The following is a 24,274-nucleotide window of genomic DNA, read 5'->3' on the forward strand; positions in this document are numbered from 1 at the left end:
GGATAAAAATCTATATTTTCTTCCTTTTGAACTTTCACTAATAGTCAAAGAAGTATTTTCGAGAAGGCAGAACCTTTGACTTTCATAATCGCTTATTATATCTGTTGCCCTTCGATTGCTCTGACTATTTAAAAAATTTCTAGCTGTTCCCGTCAATCTCTCCCCATGTAGTCCATCGCCGTGTGGTTTCAATGCGATATGTAAAGAACAGAACGCTGTCGGTTCATGTTCCTGTGCAGCCGATTACATCGGCAATCCTTACGAAGGGTGCCGCCCTGAGTGTGTCGTTGACACGGACTGTCCATCAGCATTAAGTTGTATACGCTCTAAATGCCAAGATCCCTGCCCAGGTACCTGTGGCACGAACGCAGAATGCAAGGTCATCAACCATCGTCCTGCGTGCACGTGCTTCCGAGACTACACTGGAAATCCATTCCAATACTGTAACTTGATACGTGAAATAGGTACGAAAAATCTCTCAAATGTTTGATTAGGATCATTATAGTAAATTTTTTGCACTCATGAATTTTTATTTCTGAAGATCAGGCGAAATAATTTTTCTGAATTAAAATCTCTTGTAGAAGACGAAATGAAATATAAGGATCCGTGCAACCCTTCTCCCTGTGGACCAAACAGTCAGTGTCGCGTAGTAAACGGTCAAGGAGTCTGCTCCTGTCTACCAGAATTCACGGGTGCTCCTCCTATGTGTCGCCCCGAGTGTACTCTAAATTCCGAGTGCCCTGAAGAACGTGCATGCGTTAACCAGAAATGTATGGACCCGTGTCCCGCATCTTGTGGCACATTTGCTACATGTGTGGTAAAAAATCACAGTCCAATTTGTGCTTGCAGAGAAGCATACACTGGAGATCCATTCACTAGATGTTTCCCCATCCCACGTAAGACATTTCGGAAAATTCTAAATTAATTTATATACTCTTTGATATAAAATTAGACAGATTTCTGATTTCGTAATTGCCCTTTTAGAAGCCTTACCACCAGCCACAGTCGAACCTTCACAACCTTGCTTGCCATCTCCTTGTGGTCCAAATTCAGAGTGTCGTGTAGTTAACGGAGGTCCATCTTGTCAATGTCTACCAACTTACATTGGAAGTCCACCAAACTGTCGTCCAGAGTGTACAGTTAGCTCTGACTGTTCTCCCAGTCAAGCCTGTATAAGACAAAAATGCAGAGATCCTTGTCCAGGGTCTTGTGGCTCTAACGCACAGTGTACAGTATCGAATCACGTCCCTGTATGTTCGTGTCTAAGCGGGTACACAGGAGATCCTTTCAACAGTTGCAATCTTGCTCCTGTTAAACCAAGTAAGAAAAATTAAAAGCTAGTAATTATGATTAATCTGTAGAAAATGCGAAATATTTTTATTGCCTTTATAGCTGAACCCACGATTATTGACCCCTGTGCATCATCACCTTGTGGTCCCAATGCACGTTGCGACAGTGGAATCTGTACATGTTTACCAGAGTATCAGGGAGATCCTTACATTGGTTGTCGACCAGAATGTGTCTTGAACACAGATTGCCCTCAGAATCGTGCTTGTTTGAGAAACAAGTGTGTTGATCCTTGTCCTGGTACTTGTGGCATAAATGCAGAATGTCTGGTGTACAGCCACGTGCCCATGTGCAGCTGTCCCAACGGAATGGTTGGAAACGCATTTGTTCAGTGCACTGTTCTCCAAGGTACAAATTAAGAAATTTCATTTGCGATGATAATTTAATTCTCAACTCACACGCCTCTGACTGTCTCCCATTATATTTTAACGATAGATACCATACAAAGAAACCCTTGTTCACCTTCACCATGTGGACCAAACAGTATTTGCCGAGAGATCAATGGACAGCCCGTTTGTTCGTGCGTAGCAGGATTCCTAGGTGCTCCTCCAACTTGTAGACCAGAATGTATACTTAGTTCTGATTGTTCTCTATCAGAAGCTTGTAGTAATCAAAAATGTGTCAATCCTTGTCCTGGCTCATGTGGATTCAGAGCTACTTGTAACGTTGTCAATCATAATCCTATATGCAGCTGCCCACCAGACCTCACTGGCGATCCATTTGTTCAATGTACCCCACGCCGTAAGCAGTGTTCCTTTAAAATTGGATCTTTTGTAGATCTTGTTTCAAAACATAAAGCTTATTCATATATATGTTTTTAGCACCTGAGCCCGTTGTGCCACAAAATCCATGCGAACCTTCTCCATGCGGACCAAATTCTCAATGTAGAGTTGTCAACGATGCTCCCTCATGTTCTTGTTCTTCAGAATTCATAGGCGCACCTCCGAATTGTCGACCGGAATGTGTCAGTAATAGCGAATGTCCTAGTCAGTTTGCTTGCATCAATCAGAAATGCAGAGATCCTTGTCCTGGATCCTGCGGGGCGAACGCGGAGTGTCGTGTTGTCAGTCATACTCCGATGTGTGTTTGTCCTGAGGATTATACTGGTGACCCCTTCACACAGTGTACACCAAGACCACGTAAGGGCCAAGAGTATTCTTTCCCTAATACTTTTTTTCTAAATTACAGTTATCAAAAATTTTTAATCCTCGAAAATATTAAATGATAACGTTAAAACATTTTAGCTATCCCCGTCGATATTTCTCCATGCACCCCATCACCGTGTGGTTTCAACGCGATATGCAGAGAACAAAGTGGTGTAGGGTCCTGTTCCTGTTTAAATGATTATATTGGCAATCCCTATCAAGGATGTCGCCCAGAATGTGTCGTTGACACTGACTGTTCATCCACATTGAGCTGCATACGCTCTAAATGTCAGGATCCTTGTCCCGGCACCTGTGGTACGAACGCAGAGTGCCAAGTCATCAATCATCGTCCTGCATGCACTTGTCTCCAAGGTTACAGTGGAAATCCCTTCCAATACTGTACAGTAATCCGGGAAATAGGTATGAGTATTTACCCACTCGTCCTGGTATACATTTGACATAAACTCTGACGTATGAAAAGCTTGAAGTTCGAAGTACGAAGCTTGTACTTCGAAAGATTACAAGAAATATTTCTTATAATTCGAAATCCCCATTTTCTAGAAGATAAACCAACGTACAAGGATCCATGCAACCCTTCACCTTGCGGACCAAATAGTCAATGTCGAGTAATTAATGATCAAGGTGTCTGCTCTTGTCTGGCAGAATTCACGGGTACACCTCCCATGTGTCGTCCTGAATGTACTTTAAATTCAGAATGTCCACAAGATCGTGCCTGCGTTAACCAGAAATGTGTTAATCCATGCCCTGCTTCGTGTGGAACTTTCGCCACTTGCGTTGTCAGGAACCATAGTCCAATTTGTGCGTGCCGAGACTCGTATACTGGAGATCCATTCACTAGATGTTTCCCCATCCAACGTAAGGAATTTCGGAAAATTTGAAATTAATGTATATACTTTTTGATATAAAATTAGACTGGTTTCTAATTTTGTAATTGCCCTTTTAGAAGCCTTACCACCATCCACAGTCGAACCTTCACAACCGTGTTTGCCATCCCCTTGTGGTCCTAATTCGGAGTGCCGCGTAGTTAACGGAGGTCCATCCTGTCAATGTCTACCAACTTACATTGGAAGTCCACCAAACTGTCGTCCAGAATGTACAGTAAACTCTGATTGTTCCGCAAGCCAGACTTGCATGAGACAAAGGTGCAGAGATCCTTGTCCAGGTTCATGTGGTTCCAATGCCCAGTGCACGGTGCTCAATCACGTTCCTATATGCACCTGTTTCGAAGGATACACTGGAGATCCTTTCAGTAACTGCAATCTCTCTCCCGTCATACCAAGTAAGAAAGATACAAAAATATGACGAATTATAATTTGCGAAGGGGTTCTAAAAAATGAGGAACATGTTTATTCCTTTGATAGCTGAACCAACTATTGTTGATCCCTGTGCATCATCACCTTGTGGGCCCAATGCACGTTGCGACAATGGAATATGTACATGTTTGGCAGAATATCAAGGGGACCCTTATATGGGTTGTCGACCAGAATGTGTACTGAACACAGACTGTCCTCAGAATCGGGCTTGTTCAAGGAATAAATGCATCGATCCTTGTCCTGGTACATGTGGTTTAAATGCAGAATGTTTAGTATACAATCACGTGCCTATGTGTAGCTGTCCCGCTGGTATGATTGGAAATGCTTTCGTTCAGTGCACTGTCTTCCAAGGTACAGTTCGTAAAATATTCTTTGCTATATTAGTTCGCTTCTGATTCTCATCTGATCGTCTATCATATTGCCATGATGATAGATACCATAGAAAGAAATCCATGTTCGCCTTCGCCGTGTGGACCAAACAGCGTTTGTCGAGAGATCAATGGTCAGCCTGTCTGCTCCTGCGTAGCAGGATTCTTAGGAGCACCACCAACTTGTAGACCAGAGTGCACAGTCAGTACTGATTGTCCATTGACACAAGCTTGTACCAATCAGAAGTGTGTAAATCCATGCCCGGGTTCATGTGGATTCAGAGCTGTTTGCAATGTTGTCAATCATAATCCTATATGCAGTTGTCCAGCAGACCTCGCTGGTGATCCGTTTGTTCAATGTGTTCCACCACGTAAGATCTATTTCTTCGTATATGATCTCTGAACAAAATTATTATCAAATATATTAATAATTCATACACATATTTTTAGCACCCGAACCCGTAGTGCCACAAAACCCATGCGAACCTTCTCCATGCGGACCAAATTCTCAATGTAGAGTTGTCAACGATGCTCCCTCATGTTCTTGTTCTCCAGAATTCATAGGCGCACCTCCGAATTGTCGACCGGAATGTGTCAGTAATAGCGAATGTCCTAGTCAGTTTGCTTGCATCAATCAGAAATGCAGAGATCCTTGTCCTGGATCCTGCGGGGCGAACGCGGAGTGTCGTGTTGTCAGTCATACTCCGATGTGTGTTTGTCCTGAGGATTATACTGGTGACCCCTTCACGCAGTGTACACCAAGACCACGTAAGGATGAAGAATTCTTTTCCCAGTTTTCGAATGTTCAAATTATTGCTATTGGAATATTCGTCCCTTTATGGACATAATAAGTAATTCTATTCTGTCTAATTATAGTCTCAAATTTTCTGATTTCTCAAAACCGTTCTAGCTGTCCCCGTCAGTCTTTCTCCGTGCACCCCATCACCATGCGGTTTCAATGCGATATGCAAAGAGCAAAACGGTGTTGGATCTTGTTCCTGCTTGTCTGATTACATTGGTAATCCTTATGAAGGGTGTCGACCCGAATGTGTCATTGATACCGATTGTGCATCCACATTGAGCTGTATACGATCCAAATGTCAAGATCCTTGTCCAGGGACTTGTGGTGCAAATGCAGAGTGTAAAGTCATAAATCACCGCCCTGCATGTACATGCATTCAAGGTTACAGTGGGAATCCCTTCCAATTCTGTACTCTCATACGGGAGATAGGTATGAAAGAAATTCGAATCGTCATATTTAACAAACATAGTTATGATTACAAATATGGCGAATAACTAGCACTTGAAAAATGAAAATTTTGTAGAAGATGACACGAAATACAAAGATCCGTGCAACCCTTCACCTTGTGGACCCAACAGTCAATGTCGCGTCGTAAATGGGCAAGGTGTCTGCTCTTGTCTACCAGAATTCACGGGTGCTCCTCCTATGTGTCGCCCCGAGTGTACTCTAAATTCCGAGTGCCCTGAAGAACGTGCATGCGTTAACCAGAAATGTGTTAATCCATGCCCTGCTTCATGTGGAACATTTGCCACTTGCGTGGTCAGAAACCATAGCCCGATTTGTGCCTGCAGAGATTCGTATACTGGCGATCCATTCACCAGATGTTTCCCTATTCCACGTGAGAAATTTGAAGCTCGTATTTTAACCGCCCAAAAATTAGACAGATTGTTATAACATGTCTGCTCTTTTAGAAGCTACACCACCTACAGCAATTCAAGTTTCGCAACCTTGTTTGCCCTCTCCTTGTGGTCCAAATTCAGAATGTCGTGTGATCAATGGTGGCCCATCTTGCCAGTGTCGGTCAACTTACGTTGGAAGTCCACCAAACTGTCGGCCAGAATGTACGGTCAACTCCGACTGTTCCCCTAGTCAGGCCTGCATGAGAGAAAAATGCAGGGACCCTTGTCCAGGTTCTTGTGGTTCCAACGCTCAGTGCACGGTGCTCAATCACGTTCCTATATGTTCCTGCTTCAACGGATACACCGGAGATCCTTTCAGCAATTGTTATCCAATTCCGGTGATACCAAGTAAGAAAACCGAATACGTAATACTCAGTAGAATTTGTGAAAGTTTTGACACGCATATGAGACACGTTTATTCTCCTAATAGCGGAACCGTCTGTGGTTGATCCTTGCGCATCATCACCTTGTGGTCCCAATGCACGTTGCGAAAGTGGTATTTGTACATGCTTGACGGACTATCAGGGTGATCCATATGTTGGGTGCCGACCAGAGTGCGTACTGAATACAGATTGTGCCCAGAATCGGGCTTGTTTGAGAAACAAATGTGTCGATCCTTGCCCTGGTACTTGCGGTCGAAACGCGGAATGTCTCGTATACAATCATATACCCATGTGCAGTTGCCCGAGTGGAATGGTTGGAAATGCGTTTGTACTGTGCACTGTCGCTCAAGGTACATTCCAGAAACTTCTCTTTCCCTAATTTTCTCCGCAGGCTAGTACAAAGTATTGCTCAGAATATTTACTATATTACCATAATACCAGATACCATAAAGGGCAACCCATGCTCTCCTTCGCCTTGCGGACCAAACAGTATCTGTCGCGAAATCAATGGTCAACCTGTCTGCTCCTGCGTATCTGGATTTTTGGGAACACCACCTACCTGTAGACCAGAGTGTACAGTCAGCTCCGATTGTCCCCTGACACAAGCTTGTAGCAACCAGAAATGTGTCAATCCATGCTCTGGCACATGTGGGTTTGGAGCCATCTGCAACGTCGTCAATCATAATCCCATATGTGGCTGCCCGCCTGAACTTACAGGCGATCCATTTGTCCAATGTGTCCCACGACGTAAGATTTCTTGCTTCTGTATCCCAGTTACTAATGAAAATTTAAAAATCATAATGCTAATTCTCTTTTAGCACCCGAGCCCCCAGTACCGCAAAATCCATGCGAACCCTCTCCGTGTGGACCCAATGCAGAATGCAGAGTCGTCAATGATTCTCCGTCTTGCACTTGTTTATCTGAATTCATAGGCACCCCACCCAATTGCAGACCCGAGTGTGGCAGCAATAGCGAATGCCCCAGTCAGTTGGCTTGCATCAATCAGAAGTGCAGAGATCCTTGTCCTGGATCCTGCGGGGCAAACGCGGAGTGTCGTGTTGTCAGTCATACCCCTATGTGTGCCTGTTTGAACGACTATACCGGCGACCCCTTCACTCAGTGTACACCTACGCCACGTAAGGCTTACGAAATCCTTTTCTTGCTTTGAACAATCCGCTTCTGATCTCTAAATTGCTTCTTCAAAACATTGTAGTTGTTCCCGTCAATCTCTCCCCATGTAGTCCATCACCGTGTGGTTTCAATGCTATATGCAAAGAACAAAACGGTGTCGGATCATGTTCCTGTGCTGCTGATTACGTCGGCAACCCTTATGAAGGATGCCGCCCCGAATGTGTCGTTGACACTGACTGTCCGTCTACACTGAGCTGTATACGTTCCAAATGTCAAGATCCCTGTCCAGGTACCTGTGGCACTAACGCAGAATGCAAGGTTATCAATCACAGGCCTGCGTGCACATGCGTTCCGGGTTACAGTGGAAATCCCTTCCAATACTGCTCCGTAATACCCGCAATAGGTACGATAGATTCAGATTTTCTGGAATGTAATGACCATGTGCTAAAATTTATGTCTTATCTAAAGCTGACCAAAGCAGACATTTATTCGTTCTTTCCGTGATTTAAAATATAAAATAAAATCTCTTGCAGAGGACGAAACGAAGTATAAGGATCCCTGCAGTCCTTCGCCTTGCGGACCCAACAGCCAGTGTCGCGTAGTAAACGGACAAGGAGTCTGCTCCTGTCTGCCAGAATTCACTGGCACGCCACCCATGTGCCGCCCCGAGTGTACTTTAAATTCGGAATGCCCACAAGATCGTGCCTGTGTTAGTCAGAAATGTGTTAATCCATGCCCTGCTTCATGTGGAACTTTTGCCACTTGCGTTGTCAGGAACCATAGCCCAATTTGTGCCTGCAGAGACTCATATACCGGAGATCCGTTCACTAGATGTTTCCCCGTTCCACGTGAGATATACCAAACACGTATTTATATTTCCGGAATATCAGATAGATTGTTAATATCATATTTCGTCTTTTAGAAGCTACACCACCTATTGCAATTGAAGTTTCGCAACCTTGTTTGCCCTCTCCTTGTGGTCCAAATTCTGAATGTCGTGTGGTCAATGGTGGCCCATCTTGCCAGTGTCGGTCAACTTACGTTGGAAGTCCACCAAACTGTCGGCCAGAATGTACGGTCAATTCCGATTGTTCCCCTAGTCAGGCCTGCATGAGAGAAAAATGCAGGGACCCTTGTCCAGGTTCTTGTGGTTCCAACGCTCAGTGCACGGTGCTCAATCACGTTCCTATATGTTCCTGCTTCAACGGATATACCGGAGATCCTTTCAGCAATTGTTATCCAATTCCGGTGACACCAAGTAAGAAAGCCGAAGAAGTAACATTTAGTAGAATTTGTGGAAGATTTGACACGCATATGAGACACGTTTATTCTCCTAATAGTTGAACCGTCGGTTGTTGACCCTTGCTCATCATCACCTTGTGGCCCCAATGCACGCTGTGAAAGTGGAATATGTACATGCTTGACAGACTATCAGGGTGATCCATATGTTGGATGCCGACCAGAGTGTGTACTCAATACCGATTGTGCTCAAAATCGCGCTTGTTTGAGAAACAAATGCGTCGATCCTTGCCCTGGTACTTGTGGTCGAAATGCAGAGTGTCTAGTATACAATCATGTGCCCATGTGTAGTTGCCCAAGTGGAATGGTTGGAAATGCATTCGTACTGTGCACTGTCGCTCAAGGTACAATTTAGAAACTTCGTTCCCTATTTCTAATTCATATCGCTGGGTATTAACCGTCCGTAATACTGCCATTTACGTTAGGACACTCAATTGTATATTATTTAGTTTGACTTCTTAATATCTTACAAATATTATTAATGATCGCAATTACCTAAATATCACGTGTAAACAGAACGTCAATAAGTGCACGTTCATTGAGTTTACAACTCAGAATATTACAATCGTGTTAAATATATATATAAAGCAACGATACTAGCCGATAGCTGGATTATTCATATCGACTGTATTGCTATTCAGAATACTTACTGTAGCGCTGCTCTGAATTTTTGCCACTTTTCATTATATCAGATACCGAAAAGGGTAACCCATGCTCTCCTTCGCCATGTGGACCAAACAGTATCTGTCGAGAAATCAATGGACAACCTGTCTGCTCCTGCGTAGCAGGATACTTAGGAGCACCCCCAACTTGCAGACCAGAATGTACAGTCAGTTCCGATTGTCCACCGACACAGGCTTGCACCAATCAGAAATGTGTCAATCCTTGCCCCGGTACATGTGGGTTTAGAGCCATTTGCAATGTTGTCAATCATAATCCGATATGCAGCTGTCCACCTGAACTCTCTGGCGATCCATTTGTTCAGTGTGTTCTACGACGTAAGATTTAGTCTTTCATGATTTGAACGGTTAACAAAATTTAGAAGCGTAAGACTGATAATCGTAATTCGTACATGTCTTTTTAGCTCCCGAGCCCGCTGTACCGCAAAATCCATGCGAACCCTCTCCGTGTGGACCCAATGCAGAATGCAGAGTCGTCAATGATTCTCCGTCTTGCACTTGTTTATCTGAATTCATAGGCGCCCCACCCAATTGCAGACCCGAGTGTGGCAGCAATAGCGAATGCCCCAGTCAGTTGGCTTGCATCAATCAGAAGTGCAGAGATCCTTGTCCTGGATCCTGCGGGGCAAACGCGGAGTGTCGTGTTGTCAGTCATACCCCTATGTGTGCCTGTTTGAACGACTATACCGGCGACCCCTTCTCTCAGTGTACACCTACGCCACGTAAGGCTTACGAAATCCTTTTCTTGCTTTGAACAATCCGTTTCTGATCTCTAAATTGCTTCTTAAAAACATTGTAGTTGTTCCCGTCAATCTCTCCCCATGTAGTCCATCACCGTGTGGTTTCAATGCTATATGCAAAGAACAAAACGGTGTCGGATCATGTTCCTGTGCTGCTGATTACATCGGCAACCCTTATGAAGGATGCCGCCCCGAATGTGTCGTTGACACTGACTGTCCATCTACACTGAGCTGTATACGTTCCAAATGTCAAGACCCATGTCCGGGCACCTGTGGTGCAAACGCAGAGTGCAAGGTCATCAATCATCGGCCAGCGTGCTCATGCATTCCTGGTTATAGTGGAAATCCCTTCCAGTACTGCTCCGTAATGACCGCAATCGGTACGATATATTTTAATTTTTCGCAATACGAAAACAATGAACCAAGTTTTACGTCTTATCTAAAGCTGTATAAAGCAGAAATTTATTGGTCTGTTTCGTGGTGTAAAACACGAATTAAAATCTCTTGCAGAGGATGAGATGAAGTATAAGGATCCCTGCAGTCCTTCGCCTTGCGGACCCAACAGTCAGTGTCGCGTAGTGAACGGACAAGGTGTCTGCTCTTGTCTGGCAGAATTCACGGGTACACCTCCCATGTGTCGTCCTGAATGTACTTTAAATTCAGAATGTCCACAAGATCGTGCCTGCGTTAACCAGAAATGTGTTAATCCATGCCCTGCTTCGTGTGGAACTTTCGCCACTTGCGTTGTCAGGAACCATAGTCCAATTTGTGCGTGCCGAGACTCGTATACTGGAGATCCATTCACTAGATGTTTCCCCATCCAACGTAAGGAATTTCGGAAAATTTGAAATTAATGTATATACTTTTTGATATAAAATTAGACTGGCTTCTAATTTTGTAATTGCCCTTTTAGAAGCCTTACCACCATCCACAGTCGAACCTTCACAACCGTGTTTGCCATCCCCTTGTGGTCCTAATTCGGAGTGCCGTGTTGTCAACGGAGGTCCTTCTTGTCAATGTCTATCAACTTACATTGGAAGTCCACCAAACTGTCGTCCAGAATGTACAGTAAACTCTGACTGTTCACCAAGTCAAGCCTGCATGAGAGAAAAATGCAGGGACCCTTGTCCAGGCTCCTGTGGTTCCAACGCTCAGTGCACGGTGCTCAATCATGTTCCTATATGTTCCTGCTTCAATGGATACACTGGAGACCCCTTCAGCAACTGTTACCCTGCACCCGTGGCACCAAGTAAGAAAGTTAAAAACGTAACATTAAGTAGAAATTGTAAAAAGTTTGAAATTTATGTGATACACGTTAATTTTTCTAATAGCGGAACCGTCAGTGGTTGATCCTTGCGCATCATCACCTTGTGGTCCCAATGCACGTTGCGAAAGTGGAATCTGTACATGTCTGACAGACTATCAGGGTGATCCATATCTTGGATGCCGACCAGAGTGCGTACTGAATACCGATTGTGCCCAGAACCGCGCTTGTTTGCGAAACAAATGTGTCGATCCTTGCCCTGGTACTTGCGGTCGAAATGCAGAGTGTCTAGTATACAATCATGTGCCCATGTGTAGTTGTCCAAGTGGAATGGTTGGAAATGCGTTCGTTCTGTGTACTGTCGCTCAAGGTACATCTTAGAAACTTCTTCCATTGCCCTAATTTTCTTTGCTGCATGGTACTATGGAAGTGTCCAGAACATTTACCAAATTGTCATGATAATAGATACCGTAAAGGGCAAGCCATGCTCTCCTTCGCCTTGTGGGCCAAACAGCGTCTGTCGAGAAATCAATGGACAATCTGTCTGCTCCTGTGTATCTGGATTCTTGGGAACTCCACCTACATGTAGACCAGAGTGTACAATCAGCTCTGATTGTCCTTTGACACAGGCTTGTAGCAATCAGAAATGTGTCAATCCATGCTCTGGTACATGCGGGTTCAGGGCCACCTGCAATGTCGTCAATCATAATCCTATATGTAGCTGCCCACCAGAACTTACAGGCGATCCATTCATTCAATGTGCGCCGAGACGTAAGATTTGTTCCTTCAATATGTCACTTATTCAGGAAATTTTTAAGAAACATAATAGTAACTTACACGTGTAATTTTAGCACCCGAGCCCATTGTACCACAAAATCCATGCGAACCCTCTCCGTGTGGACCCAATGCAGAATGCCGAGTCGTCAATGATGCTCCCTCTTGCTCTTGTTTATCGGAATTCACAGGCACCCCACCCAATTGCAGACCCGAATGTGGCAGTAATAGCGAATGTCCAAATCAGTTGGCTTGCATCAATCAGAAATGCAGAGATCCTTGTCCTGGATCCTGCGGGGCAAACGCGGAGTGCCGTGTTGTCAGTCATACCCCTATGTGTGCCTGTTTGAACGACTATACTGGTGATCCCTTCAGTCAATGTTCTCCTATACCAGGTAAGGCTCGCGAAAACCTTTTCTTCTTTTTAACAATTAGTTTCTGTTCATTAAGTCAATTCTTAACAAAATTTTAGCTGTTCCCGTGAATCTTTCGCCATGTAGTCCATCACCTTGTGGCTTTAACGCTATATGCAAAGAGCGAAATGGAGTAGGTTCCTGTTCCTGTTTATCTGATTATATCGGTAACCCCTACGATGGGTGTCGTCCCGAGTGTGTCGTTGACAGTGATTGTCCATCTACACTGAGCTGTATACGTTCCAAATGTCAAGACCCCTGCCCTGGTGCCTGTGGCACAAACACGGAGTGCAAGGTCATTAATCACCGACCTGCGTGCACATGCATTCCGGGTTACAGTGGAAATCCCTTCCAATACTGTTCCGTAATGCCCGCAATAGGTACGATATATTTTAATTTTCACCAATCATCAAGATAATGATCATAAGATAAAGTTGATCAAAGCAGAAATTTATTCGTCTGTTTCGTGATGTAATAGATGAATTAATATCTCTTGTAGAGGATGAAACGCAAAATAAGGATCCGTGCAACCCTTCACCTTGCGGTCCAAACAGTCAATGTCGCATCGTAAATGGGCAAGGTGTATGCTCTTGCCTGGCTGAATTCACTGGCACACCTCCCATGTGTCGTCCCGAATGTACTTTAAATTCAGAATGTCCTCAAGATCTTGCATGCGTTAAGCAGAAATGTGTTAATCCATGCCCTGCTTCGTGTGGAACTTTCGCCACTTGCGTTGTCAGAAACCATAGCCCAATTTGTGCCTGCCGAGACTCATATACCGGAGATCCATTCACTAGATGTTTCCCCATCCCACGTAAGGAATTTCAGAAAATTTCAAAGTAATTTATATTCTTTTTGATATAACAGTAGACTAATTTCTAACTTTATAATTGCCCTTTTAGAAGCCTTACCACCATCCACAGTCGAACCTTCACAACCGTGTTTGCCATCCCCTTGTGGTCCTAATTCGGAGTGCCGTGTTGTCAACGGAGGTCCTTCTTGTCAATGTCTATCAACTTACATTGGAAGTCCACCAAACTGTCGTCCAGAATGTACAGTAAACTCTGACTGTTCACCTAGTCAAGCCTGCATGAGAGAAAAATGCAGGGACCCTTGTCCAGGCTCCTGTGGTTCCAACGCTCAGTGCACGGTGCTCAATCATGTTCCCATATGTTCCTGCTACAATGAATACACTGGAGATCCCTTCAGCAACTGTTACCCTGCTCCCGTGGCACCAAGTAAGAAAGTTAAAAATGTAACATTCAGTAGAAATTGTAAAAAGTTTGAAATTTATGTGATGCACGTTAATTTTTGTAATAGCGGAACCGTCAGCGGTTGATCCTTGCGCATCATCACCTTGTGGTCCCAATGCACGTTGCGAAAGTGGAATCTGTACATGTCTGACAGACTATCAGGGTGATCCATATCTTGGATGCCGACCAGAGTGCGTACTGAATACAGATTGTGCCCAGAACCGCGCTTGTTTGCGAAACAAATGTGTCGATCCTTGCCCTGGTACTTGCGGTCGAAATGCAGAGTGTCTAGTATACAATCATGTGCCCATGTGCAGTTGTCCAAGTGGAATGGTTGGAAACGCGTTCGTTCTGTGCACTGTCGCACAAGGTACATCTTAGAAAATTCTTCCATTCCCCCAATTTCCTTTGCTGCATGGTACTATAGCAGTGCTCAGAATATTTACCAAATTATCATAATAACAGATACCGTAAAGGGTAACCCATGCTCTCCTTCGCCTTGCGGACCAAACAGCGTCTGTCGAGAGATCAATGGTCAACCTGTCTGCTCCTGCGTAGCAGGATACTTAGGAGCACCACCGTCCTGTAGACCGGAGTGTACAGTCAGTTCCGATTGTCCTCTGACACAAGCTTGTAGCAACCAGAAATGTGTCAATCCATGCTCTGGAACATGCGGGTTTAGAGCCACTTGCAACGTCGTCAATCATAATCCCATATGTGGCTGCCCACCTGAGCTTACAGGCGACCCATTTGTCCAATGTGTCCCACGACGTGAGATTTTTTGCTTCAGTATTCCAGTAACTAGCTACTAAACTACAATTTTAACAAACATAATGGTAATTCACTTTTAGCTCCCGTGCCCACTGTACCGCAAAATCCATGCGAACCCTCTCCGTGTGGACCCAATGCAGAATGTAGAGTCGTCAATGATGCTCCGTCTTGCTCTTGTTTATCTGAATTCATAGGCAGTCCGCCCAATTGCAGACCCGAATGTGGCAGTAATAGCGAATGTGCAACTCATTTGGCTTGTATCAATCAGAAATGCAGAGATCCTTGTCCTGGATCTTGTGGGGCCAACGCGGAATGTCGCGTTGTCAGTCATACACCTATGTGTGCCTGTTTGAACGACTATACCGGCGACCCCTTCTCTCAGTGTGCACCTACGCCACGTAAGGCTTACGAAATCCTTTTCTTGCTTTGAACAATCCGTTTCTGATCTCTAAATTGCTTCTTCAAAACATTGTAGTTGTTCCCGTCAATCTCTCCCCATGTAGTCCATCACCATGTGGTTTCAATGCTATATGCAAAGAACAAAACGGTGTCGGATCATGTTCCTGTGCTGCTGATTATATCGGCAACCCTTATGAAGGATGCCGCCCCGAATGTGTCGTTGACACTGACTGTCCATCTACACTGAGCTGTATACGTTCCAAATGTCAAGACCCATGTCCAGGTACCTGTGGTACTAATGCAGAATGCAAGGTCATCAATCACCGGCCTGCTTGCAGTTGCCTTCCGGGTTACAGTGGAAATCCCTTCCAGTACTGCTCGATATTGCTCGCAATAGGTACGATGTATTTTAATTTTCGTCAATCATCAAGATAATGACCCAAGATTTACGTCTTTTCTAAAGTTTATCACAGCAGAAATTTATTCGTCTGTTTCATGATGTAAAACATGAATTTAAATCTCTTGCAGAGGATGAGACGAATTATAAGGATCCCTGCAGTCCTTCGCCTTGCGGACCCAACAGTCAGTGTCGCGTAGTAAACGGGCAAAGTGTCTGCTCTTGTCTAGCAGAATTCACTGGCACACCACCCATGTGTCGCCCCGAGTGTACTTTAAATTCAGAATGTCCTCGAGATCGTGCATGCGTTAACCAGAAATGTGTTAATCCATGCCCTGCTTCGTGTGGAACTTTCGCCACTTGCGTTGTCAGAAACCATAGCCCAATTTGTGCCTGCCGAGATTCATATACCGGAGATCCATTCACTAGATGTTTCCCCATCCCACGTAAGGAATTTCAGAAAATTTCAAAGTAATTTATATTCTTTTTGATATAACAGTAGACTAATTTCTAATTTTATAATTGCCCTTTTAGAAGCCTTACCACCATCCACAGTCGAACCTTCACAACCGTGTTTGCCATCCCCTTGTGGTCCTAATTCGGAGTGCCGCGTAGTTAACGGAGGTCCATCCTGTCAATGTTTATCATCTTACATTGGAAGTCCACCAAACTGTCGTCCAGAATGTACAGTAAACTCTGACTGTTCACCAAGTCAAGCCTGCATGAGAGAAAAATGCAGGGACCCTTGTCCAGGCTCCTGTGGTTCCAACGCTCAGTGCACGGTGCTCAATCATGTTCCTATATGTTCCTGCTTCAATGGATACACTGGAGACCCCTTCAGCAACTGTTACCCTGCACCCGTGGCACCAAGTAAGAAAGTTAAAAACGTAACATTAAGTAGAAATTGTAAAAAGTTTGAAATTTATGTGATACACGTTAATTTTTCTAATAGCGGAACCGTCAGTGGTTGATCCTTGCGCATCATCACCTTGTGGTCCCAATGCACGTTGCGAAAGTGGAATCTGTACATGTCTGACAGACTATCAGGGTGATCCATATCTTGGATGCCGACCAGAGTGCGTACTGAATACCGATTGTGCCCAGAACCGCGCTTGTTTGCGAAACAAATGTGTCGATCCTTGCCCTGGTACTTGCGGTCGAAATGCAGAGTGTCTAGTATACAATCATGTGCCCATGTGTAGTTGTCCAAGTGGAATGGTTGGAAATGCGTTCGTTCTGTGTACTGTCGCTCAAGGTACATCTTAGAAACTTCTTCCATTGCCCTAATTTTCTCCGCAGGGTAGTACTAAGTATTGCTCAGAATATTTACTATATTACCCTAATACCAGATACCGTAAAGGACAACCCATGCTCTCCTTCTCCTTGCGGACCAAACAGCGTCTGTCGAGAGATCAATGGTCAGCCCGTTTGCTCCTGCGTAGCAGGATTCTTAGGGGCTCCACCTACATGTAGGCCGGAGTGTACAGTCAGTTCCGATTGTCCTCTGACACAAGCTTGTAGCAACCAGAAATGTGTCAATCCATGCTCTGGGACATGCGGGTTCAGAGCCACTTGCAACGTCGTCAATCATAATCCCATATGTGGCTGCCCACCTGAGCTCACAGGCGACCCATTTGTCCAATGTGTCCCACGACGTAAGATTTCTTGCTTCAGTATTCTAGTTACTAGTTACTAAACTACAATTTTAACAAACATAATGGTACTTCACTTTTAGCTCCCGAGCCCGCTGTACCGCAAAATCCCTGCGAACCCTCACCGTGTGGACCCAATGCAGAATGCAGAGTCGTCAATGATTCTCCGTCTTGCACTTGTTTATCTGAATTCATAGGCGCCCCACCCAATTGCAGACCCGAGTGTGGCAGCAATAGCGAATGCCCCAGTCAGTTGGCTTGCATCAATCAGAAATGCAGAGATCCTTGTCCTGGGTCCTGCGGGGCAAACGCGGAGTGTCGTGTTGTCAGTCATACCCCTATGTGTGCCTGTTTGAACGACTATACCGGCGACCCCTTCTCTCAGTGTACACCTACGCCACGTAAGGCTTACGAAATCCTTTTCTTGCTTTGAACAATCCGTTTCTGATCTCTAAATTGCTTCTTAAAAACATTGTAGTTGTTCCCGTCAATCTCTCCCCATGTAGTCCATCACCGTGTGGTTTCAATGCTATATGCAAAGAACAAAACGGTGTCGGATCATGTTCCTGTGCTGCTGATTACATCGGCAATCCTTATGAAGGATGCCGCCCCGAATGTGTCGTTGACACTGACTGTCCATCTACTCTGAGCTGTATACGTTCCAAATGTCAAGATCCCTGTCCAGGTACTTGTGGTACTAATGCAGAATGCAAGGTCATCAATCACCGGCCTGCATGCAGTTGCCTTCCGGGTTACAGTGGAAATCCCTTCCAATATTGCTCGATAGTGCCCGCAATAGGTACGATGTATTTTAATTTTTGTCAATCATCAAGATAATGACCCAAGATTTACGTCTTTTCTAAAGTTGATCAAAACAGAAATTTATGATGTAATACATGAATTTAAATCTCTTGCAGAGGATGAGACGAATTATAAGGATCCGTGTAGTCCTTCACCCTGCGGACCCAACAGTCAATGTCGCGTAGTAAACGGCCAAGGTGTATGCTCCTGTCTGCCGGAATTCACGGGAGCGCCTCCTATGTGTCGCCCTGAGTGTACTTTAAACTCTGAATGTCCTCAAGATCGTGCATGCGTTAACCAAAAATGCGTGAACCCTTGTCCCGCTTCGTGTGGCAGTTTCGCATCTTGCGTGATCAGGAACCACAGTCCAATATGTGCTTGTAGGCCATTATATACTGGAGATCCTTTCACAAGATGTTTCCCCGTGCCACGTAAGATATTTGGACGTGGTTTCAATTGTTCTAAAATTAAATAGGTGTCTTATTTTCTCATTGCCCTTTCAGAATCCTCACCACCTACAGAGGTTGAAACTTCACAACCTTGTTTACCTTCTCCTTGTGGCCCAAATTCAGAATGTCGTGTGGTCGGTGGAGGCCCATCTTGTCAGTGTCGACCAAATTTCGTTGGAAGTCCACCAAATTGTCGGCCAGAATGTACAGTGAATTCTGACTGTTCTCCTAGTCAAGCCTGCGTGAGGGAAAAGTGCACAGACCCCTGCCCAGGTTCTTGCGGTTCGAATGCTCAATGTATGGTACTCAGTCACGTTCCTATATGTTCCTGCTTTGAAGGATATACGGGTGATCCTTTTAATGGTTGCAACCTAACTCCCGTTAGTCCAAGTAAGGATTTTAAGGAAAATTCATATCTCATGTTTGTGAATGATTTTTAAGTATTTGCAACACGTTTGTTCTTTCTGCAGCAGGACCAACTGTTGATCTATGTGCATTATTGCCTTGTGGCGCTAACGCACGTTGCAATGATGGAATCTGCACTTGTCTACCAGAGTATCAGGGTGACCCTTATGTTGGTTGTCGACCAGAATGCGTATTAAATGGGGATTGCCCTCAAAATAAGGCTTGTCTGAGAAACAAGTGTGTTGATCCTTGCCCTGGTACATGTGGTGTTAATGCACAGTGTCAAACATACAATCATGTGCCCATGTGCAGCTGCCCAAGTGGAATGGTGGGAAACGCCTTCGTTCAATGCAATGTTGTACAAGGTATAGCTTGACGAATTTTCCTGACATTCTTGATCGGAATTGTTGCGTTATAGGCAATTATTGCGTGATAAATAGAACTAATGTCCTTTGTTACGTAAAAGGCAAAATATAAATTTTAATATTGTGTATTTAAATAACATAATCTAAAAGTTAAATAACATAATCTAAAAGAATTACTAAAAGTTCACAGACACCAGTTGAAAAAAAAATTACTGACATTGTTTGCAAAATTAATTTGAAGTACTTATCAATGGAACACTCCACTGACACTTTATCATCTTGTGTCATAGAAACCGGAAAGGAAAACCCTTGCTCTCCTTCGCCTTGTGGACCTAACAGTGTCTGTCGAGAGATCAATGAACAAGCAGTCTGTTCGTGTGTAGCAGGATATCTAGGTTCTCCACCTACCTGTAGACCAGAATGTACAGTCAGTTCCGATTGTCCTCTAACAGAAGCGTGTAACAATCAAAAATGTGTAAACCCCTGTCCTGGTACATGTGGATTTAGAGCTACCTGCAATGTTGTCAATCACAATCCTGTATGTAGCTGTCCAGCTGATCTCACTGGCGATCCATTTGTGCAGTGTGTTCTACGACGTAAGATTTGCTTTATACAAATTTTCCTGTTTATACAACTATTTGCGTAACGTGAACAAAATTGATGCTTGTTGTTTTAGCACCTGTGCCCGTAGTGCCACAAAATCCATGTGAACCCTCTCCATGTGGTCCAAATTCAGAATGTAAAGTCGTAAATGATGCTCCTTCCTGTTCCTGTTCGTTAGAATTTATAGGCACTCCTCCCAATTGTAGACCCGAATGTGCCAGTAACAGCGAATGTCCAAGTCAGTTGGCTTGCATTAATCAGAAATGCAGAGATCCTTGTCCTGGATCCTGCGGGGCGAACGCCGAGTGTCGTGTCGTCAGTCACACTCCGATGTGCGTCTGCCCTGAACATTATACTGGCGATCCTTTCACTCAATGTGCACCTAGACCACGTAAGGACCAAGAATGTTCTTTTCCTAGTATTTCTTTTCTCTAAATTACAGTTATTAAAAATTTTTATCCCTCGAAGATATTAAATGATACGTTAAAACATTTTAGCTGTCCCCATCAATATTTCTCCATGCACTCCATCACCATGTGGTTTCAACGCGATATGCAAAGAACAAAACGGCGTAGGTTCATGCTCCTGTTTAACCGATTATATGGGCAATCCCTACGAAGGATGTCGCCCAGAATGTGTGGTTGACACGGATTGTTCATCTACATTGAGTTGCATACGCTCTAAATGCCAAAATCCCTGCCCTGGTACTTGTGGCACGAACACAGAATGCAGGGTCATTAATCATCGTCCTGCGTGCACGTGCATTCAAGGTTACTCTGGAAATCCATTCCAATATTGCACCCCCATTCCACAAATAGGTATGAATAAATATACAACCGTTTCGTTCTCTGACGAAGTATCATCACGAGAAATATTATGTATTCTGAGCAAGCTTTCAGGAAAGAAAAGATCATGGTTCTTTTTATTCCTGACGATAAGTAGAAATATTTTTTCACGATGTAAAACACACATTAAAATCTTGCAGAAGATGAAACGCAAAATAAGGATCCGTGCAACCCTTCACCTTGCGGACCAAACAGTCAATGTCGCATTGTAGATGGGCAAGGTGTCTGCTCTTGCTTGGCTGAATTCACTGGCACACCTCCCATGTGTCGTCCCGAGTGTACTTTAAATTCAGAATGTCCACGAGATCGTGCGTGCGTTAACCAGAAGTGTGTTAATCCATGTCCTGCCTCTTGCGGAACATTCGCCACTTGTGTAGTCAGGAACCATAGTCCAATCTGTGCGTGCAGAGAATCATATACCGGAGATCCTTTCACCATATGTTTCCCCGCGCCACGTAAGGACATTTCGAAAATTGACGAATTATTTTATATTGTTTTATAATTAAATATCCCGTTCATTCCTTAATTACCCTTTTAGAAGCTACACCTCCAACAGCAGTCCAAGTTACACAACCCTGTTTGCCTTCTCCGTGTGGTCCAAATTCGGAGTGCCGTGTAGTTAACGGAGGTCCATCTTGTCAATGTCTACCAACTTATATTGGAAGCCCTCCTAACTGTCGACCAGAGTGTACAGTAAACTCTGACTGTTCCCCTAGTCAAGCTTGCATGAGAGAAAGGTGCAGAGATCCTTGCCCAGGTTCTTGTGGTTCCAATGCTCAATGTATGGTCTTGAATCATATCCCAATATGCTCCTGCTTCGAAGGATACACGGGAGATCCTTTCAGCAATTGCTATCCAGCTCCTATTAGACCAAGTAAGAAAGCTGAAAATACATTATTAAATGAAGTTTCTTAAATGTTTGAAGAAAATGAGAAACATATTTATTCCCTTCATAGCGGAACCAAATGTTGTCGATTCCTGTGCATCGTTGCCTTGTGGTCCTAATGCACGTTGCGACAATGGAGTCTGTACATGTTTACCAGAGTACCAGGGTGACCCTTATGTTGGATGCCGACCAGAATGCGTATTAAATACGGATTGCCCTTTGAATCGAGCTTGTATAAGAAACAAGTGTGTCGACCCTTGTCCTGGAACATGTGGCTTAAATGCAGAGTGTCGCGTATATAATCACGTTCCCATGTGCAGTTGTCCCAGTGGAATGGTTGGAAATGCGTTTGTTCAGTGCAATATCCTACAAGGTACAACGCGACGAACTCTTTATTCAACGCTTGATTTATGTCTGTGGGTAGTAGGTGGCCGTAATATCTCCGGTTACGTTAATGTTTGAATACTTAAGTTTTATATTTATTTCGTACTTTATATGATATTAGCGATAACTGTTAACATAGCTTATGTCACGTCTGTGCTATTTCAAAGGTAACTTTGAGAAGAGTTGAGAACACGTGTGCGTCTTTTTGAATTCTGAAAAATCGCAGTATTCGCTACCAACATGCACAACCGTGGTATAAACAAGGGGTTTTCGAAACGTCTCTTAGTGGCCACTAACAAAACGACGATTGAAATATTAAAAACGCTATCGTAAATTAGCATCTCTAAATGTATACCATATTTCCATGATAACAGATACCGTAAAAGGAAACCCATGTTCACCCTCGCCGTGTGGACCAAACAGTGTTTGTCGAGAGATTAATAGTCAGCCTGTCTGCTCCTGTGTAACAGGCTATTTAGGAGCACCACCTTCTTGTAGACCAGAATGTACAGTCAGCTCCGATTGTCCCTTGACAGAAGCTTGTAATAATCAGAAATGTGTAAATCCTTGCCCCGGTTCATGCGGATTCAGAGCTACTTGCAACGTTGTAAATCACAATCCTATATGCAGCTGTCCACCTGAACTCTCTGGCGATCCATTTGTTCAGTGTGTTCCACGACGTAAGATTTGTTCCCTCAATATTTCCACTGTCACTAACGATATTTATGAGACGAGTAATCGTAATCTACATGTGTAATTTTAGCACCCGAGCCCGCAGTACCGCAAAACCCATGCGAACCCTCTCCATGTGGACCCAATGCAGAATGCAGAGTCGTCAATGATGCACCCTCTTGCTCGTGTTTATCGGAATTTATAGGCAGCCCACCCAATTGCAGACCCGAATGCGCCAGCAATAGCGAATGTCCAAGTCAGTTGGCCTGCGTGAATCAGAAGTGCAGAGATCCTTGCCCTGGATCCTGTGGGACGAACGCTGAATGTCGTGTTGTCAGTCATACTCCTCTGTGTGTCTGCCCCAGCGACTATACTGGAGATCCGTTCACTCAATGTTCACCCAATCCACGTAAGGATTAAAAATTTCCTTCTTTTGTTTTTTAATTTCTAAATTATAGTTGCCAAAGATTCCTTGGAGATACTACGATTTCTAATTTCCGATCGTTATTGAAATCTATTCGTGGTCGAAGCAATAATCTTGTGCAGAGAGGACCTTTAACATTGATTGTATTTATTGGTTACTTCTTACCATTAAAAAAATTTTTAGCTGTCCCTGTCAATCAGTCTCCGTGCACTCCATCACCGTGCGGATTCAACGCGATATGCAAAGAACAAAACGGTGTAGGATCCTGTACCTGTTTGGCCGATTACGTCGGTAACCCTTACGAAGGATGTCGCCCCGAATGTGTCGTTGACACTGACTGTCCATCCACGCAGAGCTGTATACGCTCTAGGTGTCAAGATCCTTGTCCCGGCACATGCGGCACAAATGCAGAATGCAAAGTCATCAATCATCGTCCTGCATGCACGTGTATTCAAGGTTATAGTGGAAATCCTTTCCAACATTGCGCATTGATACGTGAAATAGGTACGAATAAACTTTCATCCCTTCTTGCATTTTACATAAATTTTTATCAAAAAAATTTCGAAGAACACCGATATGTTTCTCATGGTTCTAAATTTAAATCTTGTAGAAGATGAAACGAAATACAAAGATCCGTGCAACCCTTCATCTTGTGGACCTAACAGTCAATGTCGTGTAGTAAATGGCCAAGCTGTTTGCTCTTGTCTGCCAGAATACACAGGCACGCCTCCAATGTGTCGTCCCGAGTGTGTTCTAAACTCAGAGTGTCCTCAAGATCGCGCCTGCGTTAACCAAAAGTGCATGGACCCGTGTCCCAATTCTTGCGGCACGTTTGCCACCTGCGTGGTCAAAAGTCACAGTCCGATCTGTGCTTGCAGAGAATCATACACCGGGGATCCTTTCATCAGATGTTTCCCTGCTCCACGTAAGATACCTTGAAACTAATTTAAATTATCTTGCAGTTACATATATAGATTCCTTATTTCATAATTGCCCTTTCAGAAGCACTACCACCGACAACAGTCGAAGCTACACAGCCCTGTTTGCCTTCCCCGTGTGGTCCAAATTCAGAGTGTCGTGTAGTCAATGGCGGCCCATCCTGTCAATGTCTATCCACTTACATTGGAAGCCCTCCAAACTGTCGTCCAGAGTGTACAGTAAACTCTGACTGTTCACCTAGTAAAGCCTGTATGGGAGAAAAATGTAGAGACCCATGCCCAGGTTCTTGCGGTTTCAATGCTCAATGTACAGTATTCAATCACGTTCCTATGTGTTCCTGTATCGCTGGATACACCGGTGATCCTTTCAGTCAATGTAATCAACTAATCACTCCTCGTAAGTAGTTTTCATTCAGAAAGATTTTTTATGTTCTATCACCGATTTTCGATT

The 24,274-nt window shown here is 44.1% G+C and overlaps 1 protein-coding gene across 1 annotated transcript in view; it reads left to right on the forward strand.

The window, feature by feature from the left end:
• The window catches only part of LOC117235539, a 115,134-nt gene that overhangs the window by 69,073 nt on the left and 21,787 nt on the right, over positions 1-24,274 (forward strand). The window contains 56 exon segments of the mRNA XM_033497671.1: positions 144-484; positions 602-896; positions 985-1,320; positions 1,393-2,088; positions 2,169-2,486; positions 2,592-2,912; positions 3,054-3,368; positions 3,457-3,792; positions 3,875-4,186; positions 4,269-4,565; positions 4,645-4,962; positions 5,105-5,425; positions 5,520-5,834; positions 5,911-6,243; positions 6,326-6,628; positions 6,720-7,025; positions 7,097-7,414; positions 7,492-7,812; positions 7,943-8,257; positions 8,332-8,667; positions 8,750-9,052; positions 9,401-9,706; positions 9,793-10,110; positions 10,188-10,492; positions 10,641-10,953; positions 11,045-11,377; positions 11,460-11,762; positions 11,858-12,163; positions 12,244-12,561; positions 12,639-12,959; positions 13,079-13,393; positions 13,482-13,817; positions 13,900-14,202; positions 14,298-14,603; positions 14,684-15,001; positions 15,079-15,399; positions 15,531-15,845; positions 15,934-16,269; positions 16,352-16,654; positions 16,749-17,054; positions 17,135-17,452; positions 17,530-17,850; positions 17,969-18,283; positions 18,356-18,691; positions 18,772-19,071; positions 19,362-19,667; positions 19,748-20,065; positions 20,172-20,492; positions 20,660-20,974; positions 21,058-21,393; positions 21,476-21,778; positions 22,164-22,469; positions 22,553-22,870; positions 23,069-23,389; positions 23,496-23,810; positions 23,888-24,220. Coding sequence (XP_033353562.1) covers positions 144-484; positions 602-896; positions 985-1,320; positions 1,393-2,088; positions 2,169-2,486; positions 2,592-2,912; positions 3,054-3,368; positions 3,457-3,792; positions 3,875-4,186; positions 4,269-4,565; positions 4,645-4,962; positions 5,105-5,425; positions 5,520-5,834; positions 5,911-6,243; positions 6,326-6,628; positions 6,720-7,025; positions 7,097-7,414; positions 7,492-7,812; positions 7,943-8,257; positions 8,332-8,667; positions 8,750-9,052; positions 9,401-9,706; positions 9,793-10,110; positions 10,188-10,492; positions 10,641-10,953; positions 11,045-11,377; positions 11,460-11,762; positions 11,858-12,163; positions 12,244-12,561; positions 12,639-12,959; positions 13,079-13,393; positions 13,482-13,817; positions 13,900-14,202; positions 14,298-14,603; positions 14,684-15,001; positions 15,079-15,399; positions 15,531-15,845; positions 15,934-16,269; positions 16,352-16,654; positions 16,749-17,054; positions 17,135-17,452; positions 17,530-17,850; positions 17,969-18,283; positions 18,356-18,691; positions 18,772-19,071; positions 19,362-19,667; positions 19,748-20,065; positions 20,172-20,492; positions 20,660-20,974; positions 21,058-21,393; positions 21,476-21,778; positions 22,164-22,469; positions 22,553-22,870; positions 23,069-23,389; positions 23,496-23,810; positions 23,888-24,220 — 18,120 coding nt within the window.

Source organism: Bombus vosnesenskii, unplaced genomic scaffold (assembly GCF_011952255.1).
Source record: "Bombus vosnesenskii isolate JDL3184/JDL3185 unplaced genomic scaffold, Bvos_JDL3184-5_v1.1 scf7180000013316, whole genome shotgun sequence".
Taxonomy (NCBI): Eukaryota; Metazoa; Arthropoda; class Insecta; order Hymenoptera; family Apidae; genus Bombus; species Bombus vosnesenskii.